Source organism: Perca flavescens, chromosome 19 (genome assembly GCF_004354835.1).
Source record: "Perca flavescens isolate YP-PL-M2 chromosome 19, PFLA_1.0, whole genome shotgun sequence".
Classification (NCBI taxonomy): Eukaryota; Metazoa; Chordata; class Actinopteri; order Perciformes; family Percidae; genus Perca; species Perca flavescens.
The window spans coordinates 10,601,391-10,615,100 of record NC_041349.1 but is presented as its reverse complement, the minus strand read 5'-3'; the positions used below and the strand labels follow the sequence as shown (position 1 = coordinate 10,615,100).

Below are 13,710 nucleotides of genomic sequence, written 5' to 3'. Positions count from 1 at the left end.
GCTAACTGGGAAAGTAAACAATCACAATCTTAACTATTAAAAATGATATTTTCTACTTTTATGGGACAGTGAAGTCATGTTTGAAGGTGTATTCCCCTCCTGAAGAATTACAAATCTCTTCCTCACCGTGGAGGGAGAGGAGGATCTGAGGAGTTTGGGTTCGCAGCGCTGCCGGTTTCTGGTTTGGTCGGAATCACGGGGCCTTTCCTCAGGGCCGGAGCCGGCGGTTTGAGGCCCGGGGTCTGAACCACGGCCGGTCCTGAAGGTCTGGGGGCCGTGGCCGGGGCCGGGGCAGCTGCTGCAGGTTTGGGTGGGACTGGGTTTGAATCTGGAGGCGTTGGCGAGACTCCGGTGGGTTTGGGGGCTAGATTTGGAGCTGGAGAGCAGATGTCAAGTTACTACTTACTGTTCATATTAGATGCTAAAGTGACAACTTTAACAGTTAGGGATGATTTAAAAGTGGTGATTATCAAGGTAACAGAAATGCTGAAAATGGAGACAAAGAGGAGGAGACGTGTAAAAGAATAAAATAGAAAGCAAAAACGGCCACATTGAATCTAATTTTTGTCCTCCTACTCTTAATTTATTCAACACTAACGCTTTATGTAGCAGCCAATAAAGCAGCCTGACGAGTTGCATGATGGGAATTATCTGTCAAGTTGAACAATCACATGGCTTGGCTGAACACACACACGCACAATTGTGTCTACACAGCGTACAGTACAGCTGGCTTTTACACAGCACCAACAATAGTGGGCACTTATTTTTCTTCTCGCACAATCACTGCATTTTTCTTTCACAAGGTTTGGTCTCTCACTCACTCACACACTCACACACTCACACACTCACACACTCACACACTCTGTTTGCATATTTCTGCATAACATAACGAGCAAGATTTATGTCTCCAAGCTTTCAAACACTCCATTGTACTTCAGCTTCATCCAGCTTAGTGCGCACAAAAACACACACACACACACACTCTTACCGCTGGCTCTGCGTGGTGATGTCAGTGCTGCTGGTTTGGTCGGGACACCTGGACGACCACTTCTTATTTTCACTGAAAAAAAAAGAAATTAACAAAAAAATGAATTTAGACTGAATAACAAAACGTGGGGACGGTTAAAACATTTAATACATTTCGCACTTCTGGTTGGACGCAAACTGCATTTCGCTGTCTTTGTGCTTGCACTCTGCACAACGACAACAAAGTTGAATCTAATCTAATCTAAAATTCAGTCTCAATCAGCTGGCGAACTCTCGCTCGTCTGTTTTCCCGTACACGTGCAGAAGTTCACAAACATTTACATGAGGTTTTGGAGGAAGCGTGCGGCTTTCCTGCTCACACAGCTTATCGACCAGATAAGCTGAATGTGTAACTGGTGCCGATAAGCTCTGTTTAGAGCCATTGACTGAACTTCAGACTTATTTGCAAAGCAGCTGCAGCGGTTGACAGCGCTGATTACTTGGTCAGCTATCACCACTGGGAGGCTTCGTAGGGACACTGTTCATTTACTTACTGGGAAAGTACACTTTGATGTCATACTGGGGTCAGATTTATGTAGTGGCCCTTTTGATTTCACTTGAAACTTAAAGTGTGATGAGTAACATGTCAGCAAAGCTTGTATTTCTCTAATTGTGGACAAACGGTTCTTCTAAATCAGTTCTGGCCATGAATTAAGATGCAATCACCATCAATTGTGGGCATAAATTACAGCATGTCATCGTACATTTTGCAGCTGTAAAATTCAGTTTTTAACATTTGCACATAGTGATTAGCCTTGATCAGCCATTCAAAGTGTAAAGAAGGGATGATAAAAGTGAACAATAGAGTGAAAACAAAATGGCATTTGAGTCCGTTTATCAGGCAAACTTTGGGGAATCAGGCAAGGTTTTGTTCTATTTTTTATGGATTTTTTTAGAGCGTGACTAGTTCAATATTTGACCAAAGTTTCAAGTGTTTGAATAGATAAAGGAGTGCTGGAGTCAATCACAGGTTCAGCGTTGATGCTGACATTTGAAATTCTCTCTCGCTCTCTCTCTCCCTCCCTCCCCCTCTCCTCTCCTCTCATCTCCCTCTCTCTGTCTCTCATCTCCTCCCCTCCCCTCCCTGTCTCTCTGTCTACCTCCCTCTCTCTCCTTCCCTCCCTCCCTCTCCCCCCTCTCTCTCTCTCGCCCTCTGTCTCGCTCCCCATCTCTCTCCCTCCACCTCCCACTCTCTCTCCCTCTCCCATCTCCCTCTCTCTGTCTCCCCCTCCCTCCCTCTCCGTGGGATTCACTGTGACGCCAGTGTTTCTGATTGCCTCCGTATTGAGTGCTGAACAGAGTTTCTTTGTAATCTCAGACTAAACAACAAGCAAAGATCTCCGCTCACACTGGGAGAGAAGGAAAGAGACACCGAGAACTGAAGAGACACTGACTGAGGAAGTGACTCTTCATTTTCTGCCTTGTCCAACATGACGGACACCGATTACGTCTGCATGTGACCTAAATGCACTGTGTCAACCAGTTGTCTAATAAAACACTAAAAGCACGGACAGTCTCTGCACTGAACTTTAAAGCCTAAATATTGACTTTGCGCGTCAAACACTTGCACTGCTGACCACATTAGGGGTTAATAATGTCTTCTATGTGGTTGTTAAAAGCAAACATTTGACTGAACCTTGAAAAGTGGATAAAAGATAAAACATTTCAATTATTTTACTGCAAGAGAGTAGAAAAAAAATGTACACATTTGAGAAGCTGGAATTTGATGGTTTCTCTTCGGATCTGGAGACTCACGGCCTTGTAAATTAAAGGTTGTAGGTCCTGCTCCCAGTAACATTAAGTCAAAGAGTCAGTGTAAAACCTCCACCTGCTAATTTGCTGAGTCACTCTTGCGACATCAGCCAAACGTTTTGAATGTGGAAAATAAAAACACACAAAATACGAACATCTGTTGGCAGTAAAAGACGAATGGAAAAAAAAAAAAAAAAAAAAAAAAAAAAAAAGAGATGGAAAACATTGTGAAATCGTACTTAGTTGAAGTGTTTTGGGCTTCAAATGGACAGAATGAAGAAATAAACAAAACGCACCGACTACTCTGATGGAGAATTACTGTTCTACTGACACTCAAAATGTCTCACCTCAAGTATGCTGAACTCAGATTTAGGATGAGGTCATCAGAAAGTTATATTTCCGTTGTAGCTGTTTTAACAGATTACTGCCACTATTACCTTCGAAAGTTCCCACTCTGTTTGTTTCGTGCAAGTAACACCATTAAAAATTCCAAAAAAAGCCCCCCAAAATTGCAAAAAAAAAAAAAAAAAGCTCTAGCCACACAGAGCAGCACTGGCCTTTCAGAATAAAAATCAACATTCAGCAAAACAAAAAGGATCAGAAACTATTTTGTGGTATTTTTTGGTTAAACATCCAGTTTCCTAACCTGACTCCGCCAGATTGATCGCTTCGCATTTGCTCGGCATATCCATCTGGGAACTTTACCGTTGGAGAACTTTTGGAAAGAATATTATGTTGTAAGAGAAAATAATGAAGGACTCCTTTTAGGGCTGCTCGATTATGGGAAAAAAATATAATCACAATTATTTCGGTCAATATTGAAATCACGATCATTTAACACGATTACTCGTTGACTTCTGGAAAGATGTTGCAATTATTAAAATTAAAAAACTGTGGAAAATGTTAAATAAATCAACAGTAAAAAAAAAACAAAAAAAACAAAACACATACAACTGTGAAATTTTCTTTTTTCATTCAGAACACAAGAAAAAAATTAGAGCTTACTTGCAAAACGTAATGAGCTAAATAATTGTTTTTCTTGATAATTCTGTTTTTGTGATCACGATTAAATTTGGATTAATTGCACAGCCTTTAATAACTCCTTTATTACTTTGAGATGGAGACCCACTTCCCAGCCACTCTCTGACTTAAAACATTTGTTTTCGCAGTTCCTACTGGCTCCCTGAAGTAGTCGGTAAAGATCTCAGACGACCGACAGAAAAACAACAACGCTAGAGCTGGGCGATTTGTTTCCCTAAAAAAATGAGATGCGATTTTTTTTATAAAAAACTCAATTTACGATTCGATTTCCCCCACTTCCCTTTAAAACAAAATAACTGCGAACTGTCAATATATTTTAAAAATATATATATTTATTGTATTTAATTATAGTGCAACAACATAAACAAAATTGCAAAGGCAAACCCTTTCTCTAACTGAAAAGTCACTGTGCAGTGTGCAACAAAGATTGTTAAACACCCAAATTATGTATACTGTATTTGGATAAAAAAAAAAAATAAAAAATGAATCGATTTGACCTACCAACTCGATTTTTAAATCAAATCGATTTTTCTTCCCAGCCCTAAACAACGCTCACCAGTTTGGTTCGCGGAGTCCTGCGTCTCGTCACTTCCGGCCCGAGTCTCCGTCGGCGCTCCACTTCCCACCTCCACAGGGGGTCTCGGGGGCAGAGGTGGGGTGACGGGCCCAGCGGGCGTGATCTTGTCCTGGTGCTGCGCTCCCAGGCTGGTCCTGGGGGCGACCGGAGGTCTGGGCGGAGCTTTGGGGTCGGCCGAGGAAGGAGTCTCGCTGACGGAGGCGCCGAGTTTGGGCGGAGGAGGCGGCCTCGGGGCCGGGACGGGGGTACCAGACGAGAGGGTTTCTGTAGCAGACTGTGGTTTTGGGGATACGGAGGGTTTTTCAGCGCAGGCTTCGGGTACCAAGGCTGGAGCGGACTTCAGGGCGTGAGAAGCTGTGTCTGATTCGGTGCAACCCGAGTCTGCCGTCGAAGCGCCCTCCTCCCAGAACACTTTGCTGGATGGTTTGGGGGCGTGAGGGAGGTTTTTGGGTTTCGGGGCGACAATGGGAGGGACGGATTTGGCGGGTTGCCCCTGGAGACGAGGGCGTGGCCGGGGTTCGGGTCTCTTTGCGACATCAAAGTCTCTGTTGTTAGCGTCTGCACAGCTCCCATCAGCCACCTGCTGCTGCTGCTCGAAGGCTTGTATCCTCGCCTTCAGAGTCGCCATGTCCTCCTCGCCTTCGTCTTCCTCCCCGCTCTCCGATTGGCTGTGCTCGCTGCTGTCGCTGCGGCGGTCAGGGAAGCCCCAGTCGTCCGCGCTGAAGGCCTGGAGCAGCTCCCGGAGGTACTTGCCCTGACTCACGTCCCGGTTAGCGGCGTCCGTTCCCGCGCGGGCCGCTAGCGTGGCCAACCCGTCCTCTCGCAGTTTCACCAAAGTCTGAACTTTGACCTCGCTGCCTACCGGCGCGCTGAACTTGGTGCGCGGGCGGGGGCGTGGCCTGGGACGCTCCAACGGGACGTGAGCGGAAGCGGTGGGAAGAGAGGCCGCGTCAACGGCAGCAGACGACTGATCCCATTGGTCAGTTTGAGCGCCAGAGGTGGAGGTCAAAGGTGAGCAAAGTTCAGCGAAGAGGTCACGGCCCTGTGTGTGAGCGGAGGTGTGTGGGACCGGGTGCGCGTTTGGTACCGCGCTGTCACCGTCAACGGAGGGGAGTGTTGATTGGCTGGCGGAGACGGTGATGATGTCGTCGACGGTGATGATGTTGTCGACGTCGGACGATTTGGGAGGGTAAGGGAGAGGCGGCCGTAGTGGTCTCACTGGTCTTCTTTCTGCACACAAACAAACATACACATTTTAAATAAACAACGATGATAACGAGTTAAAGCAAATTCCTTTTAACACCACCGTGATTTTAACGCGCGACTAAAGCATGCACGTTCTGGGATTTGGATATGTAGTTTGGGAAATCAGGAAGCGATACGGCAGTGACGTTGGGGACAGTGTTGACAACTCTGCAACTTTCTCCCGCAGCGGAGACTCAGACGAGATGGCGAAACGAGAGAGGACGGCTAGCAGAAACAAACCTCATGAGCAGAATTTTTTTTTTTTTTTTTTTTTTTTTTTTTTTTTTTTTAAATGGCAAGTTGAGTTTCCAAAGTCCTTCCAGATGTTTCTCTCCACAAGACTTAAAGGTCCCATGGCATGAAAATGTCACTTTATGAGGTATTTTAACATTAATATGCGTTCCCCCAACTGCCTGTGGTCCCAGAGTGGCTAGAAATGGTGATAGGTGTAAACCGAGCCCTGGGTATCCTGCTCTGCCTTTGAGAAAATGAAAGCTCAGATGAGCCGTTCAGGAATCTTCTTCTTATGAGGTCATAAGGAGCAAGGTTACCTCCCCTTTCTCTGCTTTGCCCGCCCAGAGAATTTGGCCAACCCATGAGAGAGAGACATCATGGCTTTCAAACGAGAAAAGTGGCAGTTGGTCAAGGCCACACCCCCACCCTCCACCTTGCCCCCCCCCCTCTCTCTCCTCCTCAATAGCTTCAGACACAGAAATGGCACATCCTAAGGAAAGCTCATTGTGGGACTGGCTCTAGTGGCTGTAGTTCTGCACCAAAGTTGAATTTCGGGAAAGAGACTTCAGATACAGTATTAGGGGACCACTAAGGTCTATATAAAAGAGACTTCAGATACAGTATTAGGGGACCACTAAGGTCTATATAAAAGAGACTTCAGATACAGTATTAGGGGACCACTAAGGTCTATATAAAAGAGACTACAGATACAGTATTAGGGGACCACTAAGGTCTATATAAAAGAGACTTCAGATACAGTATTAGGGGACCACTAAGGTCTATATAAAAGAGACTTCAGATACAGTATTAGGGGACCACTAAGGTCTATATAAAAGAGACTTCAGATACAGTATTAGGGGACCACTAAGGTCTATATAAAAGAGACTTCAGATACAGTATTAGGGGAGCACTAAGGTCTATATAAAAGAGACTTCAGATACAGTATTAGGGGAGCACTAAGGTCTATATAAAAGAGACTTCAGATACAGTATTAGGGGACCACTAAGGTCTATATAAAAGAGACTTCAGATACAGTATTAGGGGAGCACTAAGGTCTATATAAAAGCATCCAAAGAGCACCATGTCATGGGACCTTTAAGTTATTTGCATGTACTGTCGATGTGAACTTAGTTACCACCGGAGTACCTGCAGTCTTGAGCGTTAAAAACTGGGAAAATATCTCCGTTAAAGTACATTTAGAGCAAATAAAAAATGTGCAATTAATCCCAATTTTTTTCCTTTTTCTTAAGATTATTTTGGCCATTTTAGACCTTTATTTTGACAGGACAGCTGAAGACATGAAAGGGGAGAGAGAGGGGGGGAAATGACATGCAGCAAAGGGTCACAGGTCAGAGTCGAACCCTGCACCGTTGCACCGAGGAGTAAACCTCTATATACGTGCGCCCGCTCTACCAACTGAACTATCTGGGAGCCCGATTAATCCCAAATTAACTAGGACACTGATGCGATTAATTGCAATTGAAAAATCAACTGACAGCCGTATTATTAAGAAAATAATATGGATTGGGAAAAAAAGAAAACACAAATGAGCATCCGCTCACCCTGAGAGTCCTGGAAGTTTGGGGGTTCAGGGGCAGGTCCCGGGTCAGTCTGCGTGGCGATGGTTATCGTAGTAGATGGACGTGATGAGGAAGGAGGAGGAGGAGGAGGAGGAGGGAGGACCTGCTCCTGAGTCTTCTCCTTTATCACCTCCTCATAGGACGGCGGAGGCTGAGGAGGAGAAACACGACAAAGTAGAATTAGCGCCTCGCGGTCGTATCCCTCCGCCAACCAGTCCAGCTGCAGCTTACATCCATGTCTGTCCAGACTCATCTAACATCTGTCATACTTGTCATTTTACATACGTTTAAAAATATAGAAATTAATATTGTTATCGCAATATCACATTTTGTCAATATTGTGCAACCCTAGTAGGAACTCTTGAGAAATGGCCCAAAACGCATTTTGTGAGTTAACGGTGACCTTTGACGTCCAAAATAGAGAGATACCTGTATGGACGGAGGGATTGTGGGTCCCCAGATCTGTGCAGCAGGAGGCGGGGGAGGTGGGAACCCTCCAGAAGCTCCGGGGAACCAGGATGTGGAGGCCAGCGGCTCCGCTGACAGGATGGTGATCTCCGGTCGCCTAGCAACAGGTCCCCGAAAGCAGAAGGTCATTAACAGAGAAATCATGAGAACTTCTGTTTAAATTCAGTTAAAAACACCTTTCTTATTTCTATTTGTTCTTATAATTTCTCTATACATTTCTACTTGAGAACGGAGCACATGTAAGGAACCAAATCCATCTAAAAATACAAGTAAATGCATGTTTGGTACTCTACATTCCTGGTTAAATGTTTTCTTACTTCAGCTGTGACCTTTACATGAAGGAAGCAACCCAGAGCAATAAGTTATTTAATGATTAAAGAATAAACGGTTAAGCTGTTTAAGATCAAAGAACCATCCAAGTGTGTGACCATAGAAATAAAATGTGTAGAAAGGCCATTGAAGCGTTTGGCACAGTCATTCTATTTCTGTGTGTGTGACTGTGATAGTGTACGTAGTAAAAACTCCACACATGAAGCTTATTTACTGTAAACACAAACGTACTTGTTGACTAAAAACATCCTATCTTTCCTGACTTGACAAATGATATACTCAAAAAAAAAAAAAAAAAAAAAGTCCTGTCACTTTCAACTGCTTTTATATTTTAAGCCAACTTAACATGTGCAAATATTTGCATGAACATTAAAACATTTAACAACTAAGACATAAACTGAACAATTTCCACAGACATGCGACTAACAGAAATGGAATAATGTGTCCCTGAATAAAGGGTGGGGGTCAAAATCAGAAGTAGCCCTCACTATATGCTGCATTAAGTACTGCCGTCCAGCTCCTCCTCATGTACTGCACCAGACTGGCCAGTTGTTGCGGTTGTTGTTGCCATCCTGTACCTGACAAGACCAGCCGGCGCGCGCAAATGTGACGTCATGGAATCGCCGTTACTAATTTATACCTGCGCTGGTGTTCGCAACACTAGTAACAGTCTTCTCCCGAACAGAGGTGGCGCTAATGAAGAAAGGCTACCGACGCTGCTCTTTCTACGGACTAGACGAAGAAGATAAAGGTAAACAACGGCAGAACTGGCAGCAGCATTGACATCAATGCTTCGATTTGATTGGATGACCTACTTCGTCGGATCGCGCCTTTCATTCACCATATAAGAGCTCATCTTAACCTGGTAAGTTTACAGGAGAGACTTGCAGTCACTCTGAGAGTCCTGGCATCCGGTTGTTGGCGAACTCATCCAGGCCTCGCTGAAAAGAAAAAAAGAGCTGTGCGCACAAAAAAAATAATAATCTGGCACGGCGGCAGGATATTACGTCATTTTGACGTCAAGATGGCGCACGCCACCTTGGATGCGGCTAGTATAATTCACCTTTTAGGCTTCTCACAGTAGGGACATCGCAATGTATCGCCCTGGCCACATCTGCTGTCCTCCTCCTTACACCATGCCTAAAGCTCGTTCACGCACATTAGCAGGGACCCTGGGCGTCTTTCTTTTGGGGTTTTTCAGAGTCAGTAGAAAGGTCTCTTTACTTCCCTAATTTTCTTATAACTGTGACATTACTTTCCTACCACTGCAAGCTGTCTTTGTCTTTTTGACCGTTCAACAGGTGCACGTTCGCTCATTGTTCATGGTTCATTGAACAAGCACGGAAAACATTGTTTAAACCCTTTACAATGAAGATCTCTAGAGTTAGTTTGATTTTTACAAAAGTATCTTTAAACTACAGTGTCCTGAAAAAGGGGCGTTTGTTTTTTTTGCTGAGTTTATAAAGAGCATCCAAATAAAATTAAGCAACAGATCAAACGGTTTCCTTTCCAAAGAATCTTACTGTTTAAAAGATAACTTGGCATTGTCTTTTAAAGTTTCCTGTTTAGGGAAGATGAGAGCAGAATGAATTTGAACAATCAGGAAGCTGTACGTGCACTGCTGCACACTGGTTCAGCATCATAAAACTGTTAGTAAAACATGGGTCTTACCTCCGGTCTCTGTCTCTTTCTCTGTCCCTCTCTCGCTCTCTGTCTCTCTCTCTGGACGACTCCGAGAGAGAGGTTGGCCTGGTGGAGGCTGACAACACAGACACAACAACAGTTCTCAAGCTTTTTTCAATAATGTTGAACTGTTTTTTTTAAGCCATGTACCCCCTAACCAGCGCAAATAATTTTTGGTAGAAAACAAAAAGTCTCTATAAAGAGGAAGAATACAGCGATGTCAGCAATAGATTTACTAAACAACAGCCTTGGACCTGGAAATCAGTTAAATGCTGATGAGAAAAGGAGACAAAAACTTGGAAAAAGGATAGTAGAAAGAAGGAAGGAAGGCAAGAATAGGTCGGAAAAGAGACAAACTTTAACAAAGCAATACAAATTTTGAAAAAACACAGTAGAAAGAAGGAAGGCAACACTAGGGCGACAAAAAAATTCCAAACAGTGACAAATACTTTGAAAAAAAGATACAAAAACTTTGAAGAAAAAAAGACAGTAGAAAAAAAGTGAGGAAGAAAGACAAGAATAGGTAAAAACAAATAACAAAACCGTAAAAAAACGTAAACTTCAAAAACAGCAACAGAAACTTAGAAAAAAAGCGGTAAACTCTGAGAAATAAACAAGACAGCAGAAGAACTACAGCCTTGTAACTGAAAAACATTTTGAAAAAAATCTTACGCACCTCCTGCAATCCTCCAAAGATACCCCCAGGGGGTCACGTATCCCCATTTGAGAACCACTGATATAGACAATGTAATAGATGGAAACTGACAGTCATACGGCTGAAACACATCGGTCTATAAAACCAGGAAGCATTTTCAACCACCGTGTACATTTGTAATCATATGAATAATTCCCTAAATTTAAGGATCACGCAGCGTGTGCAGAATTCTTAAAGAATATGCAGCATATGTCATGCTGTCATACATCAGGGGTAAAAAATAAGAAATTGTACACTGAACTACGTACATACAGTACAGTAGCTGAACTCTATTCAAAACCACAGAGCTTTATTTAACCCTCCTTTAATTTTAATTTCCCTTTCTATATCAGAACTATGACAAAAGGACATTGAAAAAAACTGGAAAAATTGACTAAAAAACCATCAAAAACATCATCAAAGGTGTTAAAAAATTCGAAAAAGGTGAGGGGGGGGGAAAGCGACAAAAAGACTTGTTAAAAAATTGACAAAAACATAATAATAAAAAAATGCCCAAAAATTGGAAAGAAATCGACCAAAAAAATTGGAATTAAATCGACAAAAATGTCGGGAAAGTGTAGAAACAACAACAAAATGTTGAAATTTTGACCAAAAAAAATACAAAGTTGCATGGTCGATGGGGAGACAACACAAGGGTTAAAACCTCAGTCAAGATACACGCTGGTACCAGGAAGTACTGGAGTTTATTAGGGGTGTGGGAAAAAAGCGATATTTCTCGTGGCAATACTGTATCGATACACAGGCGCCAAGTATCGATCTTTTATTATTTAAATTGCACATCAGAATTTAACTTTTTGGTAGTATAATAATAAAATCAATTGCTTATTCAGTCCACCAGATGGCGCTGTTTGTTTTCTGGTGAGGTCAGCGGGGTGACTGTCAGCGTGCAGGAGGATGTAGATAAAATAAACATGGCAGCGTCAGAGAAAGAAATCAGAAATGCACCATCTGCGTTTAAATCAAGTGTTTGGACTTTTTTCGGATTTTTTAACAAGGAGGGGACAACTGAGATGGACATGAGACATGGGATTTGCAAGGAGTGTCGTATGCAAATAAAATACTCAGGGAATACCACAAACATGAGGGCTCATCTCACGCGCCACCATCCAGAGTTAGCGTTAGCCGAGGACGGTAAAGCTAATGCTAAACCAGCTCCGCCGAAAAACCAACCAACACTGGACACACTTAGCTTGACAAAGCTACCTCCCAATTCAGAGCGAGCTAAGAAAATAACTCAAGCCATCGCCTACTTCATGTGCAAAGACCTGCGTCCATACAACGTTGTGGAAAATGAAGGATTTTGTCACTTGCTAAAAACACCGGAACCAAGGTACGTGACTCCGTCGGCGCTTTTTTTGTACTCATTTTAATTGTAAAAAATACCTGTAGTAGCACAGCAGTGCATACCTGTTGGTATTACAGTCTAGTCCACCTTAATTAAAAATGCAAACAGTTCAGTTTGCCAGGTGTATACAACATTTATAACATATTCATTAAAGTGCTGGTTAGTTAGTCAGCTTGACAGTCACATTTTACAGCAATAAAATTCATGTGAGATGAACAAACAGATGTTGACAAAGTTTTCCTTTGGGGACATAATAATGAAGTTGGAAAAAAGGTAATAAATTGCAATATATTGCAGAATATCGCAATATGTTTAAAATCGCAATAATATCGTATCGTGACCTAAGTATCGTGATAATATCGTATCGTGGTACCTCTGGTGATTCCCACCCCTAGAGTTTAGGCACCGATCCGATACCACGTAATAAAGCCCTGAAGAAAATCTACGTAAAAGAAGTTTATTTATGTTCTTTTTCCGTTATAACTTACTGTCAAACTGGAGAATAAAAGAAATCTAGACGAGGGGAATCTAAAAGGACAAACAAGTGGTTAACAGCAGACTGTGGGAACAATCCCGTCCTGGGAGTTTCCAGCTTTGTTGCCATGCTGGCTTTTATTACCCAATTAAAAAGGAAAAGGTCAAAAATGCATATTTTCCATTTTTTTAAATCCCCAATCTTTCAATCCACAACTCGATTGGAATTCAGACTTCCTCAAAGCTCTGCTGCACAAATAACCTTCCTTTGTTTTCTGCTCTTACGGTTTAGACTCAGCGGTTCACACGTGCACACTCAGGAATGTGTTAATCTTTAATACAAAGTTGGATTGATTTCTTTTTATGCGCCAGTGGTTTCAGGCTGCATGGCTGTTGTTTACACTATCGGGCGTATCTGTATCTAGGGAAGGGTACCCATCTCAATACTTTTTAGACCCTGACCGTATTGCCTCGAAAGTATTGAGTATAAAAAATGTCTCGTCATTTAATACCCAGTTTCAATACCTAAAGGACTAAATCTCATCAGCGTCAGTGAGCCAATAAGCACGCAGCGTGCTTCTACCGAGATCTAATAATGTCTGTGATTGGCTGTCCAACGTTACGCGTCGTTGAGACACACATGAAAAACTCTGTTACAAAAAGAGGCAGTGTAATGTTTTAATTTCTTTTTTGTTTTATAAAATTGGTACGCAGAGACGGGACTCACCTAGTAATTTTTATTGAAAAATCTATTGAAAAATAATTCTGGTACAGGATATAAAATCTTCTATTCCAGACTCAAGCATTTTATTTTATTTCTTCACATTTTAACAGGTTTTTGTAAAATAATTAGCCAATAAGCACGCAGCGTGCTACTACCGCGATCTAATAAGGTCTGTGATTGGCTGCGTAACATTATTATCAAGATAAACTCTACGTAATGCGGAGACGGGGCTCACGTAGTCATTTTTATTGAAAAATGTATTGAAATTTATTGAAAAGATTTCTGGTACAGGATATAAAATCCTCTATTCCAGACTCAAAAATATATTCACATTTTAACATGTTTTCATAAAAAACATAATTCATGATTGAAATGTTCTAACAATCGATAAATAAGTTACATAAATTACTGACAAGCTTCATAATTATACATTACACCTGTTTGACAGGCAAAATGCATCCAACCTATTCTTAAAGGAATGAACTGAAGGGGAACGCACAACTTCTTCTGGTAGTA

At 42.4% G+C, this 13,710-nt stretch overlaps 1 protein-coding gene across 1 annotated transcript in view; it reads right to left on the bottom strand.

Moving 5' to 3' along the window:
* LOC114546013 (SH3 domain-containing protein 19) overlaps window positions 1–13,710 on the bottom strand; it is a 39,218-nt gene that overhangs the window by 6,621 nt on the left and 18,887 nt on the right. Inside the window, exons 4-9 of the mRNA XM_028564649.1 lie at window positions 9,925–10,012; window positions 7,885–8,020; window positions 7,438–7,606; window positions 4,376–5,626; window positions 989–1,060; window positions 127–376 (exon numbers count right to left, since the gene is read on the bottom strand). Coding sequence (XP_028420450.1) covers window positions 127–376; window positions 989–1,060; window positions 4,376–5,626; window positions 7,438–7,606; window positions 7,885–8,020; window positions 9,925–10,012 — 1,966 coding nt within the window. The remainder of the gene's footprint in view (window positions 1–126; window positions 377–988; window positions 1,061–4,375; window positions 5,627–7,437; window positions 7,607–7,884; window positions 8,021–9,924; window positions 10,013–13,710) is intronic.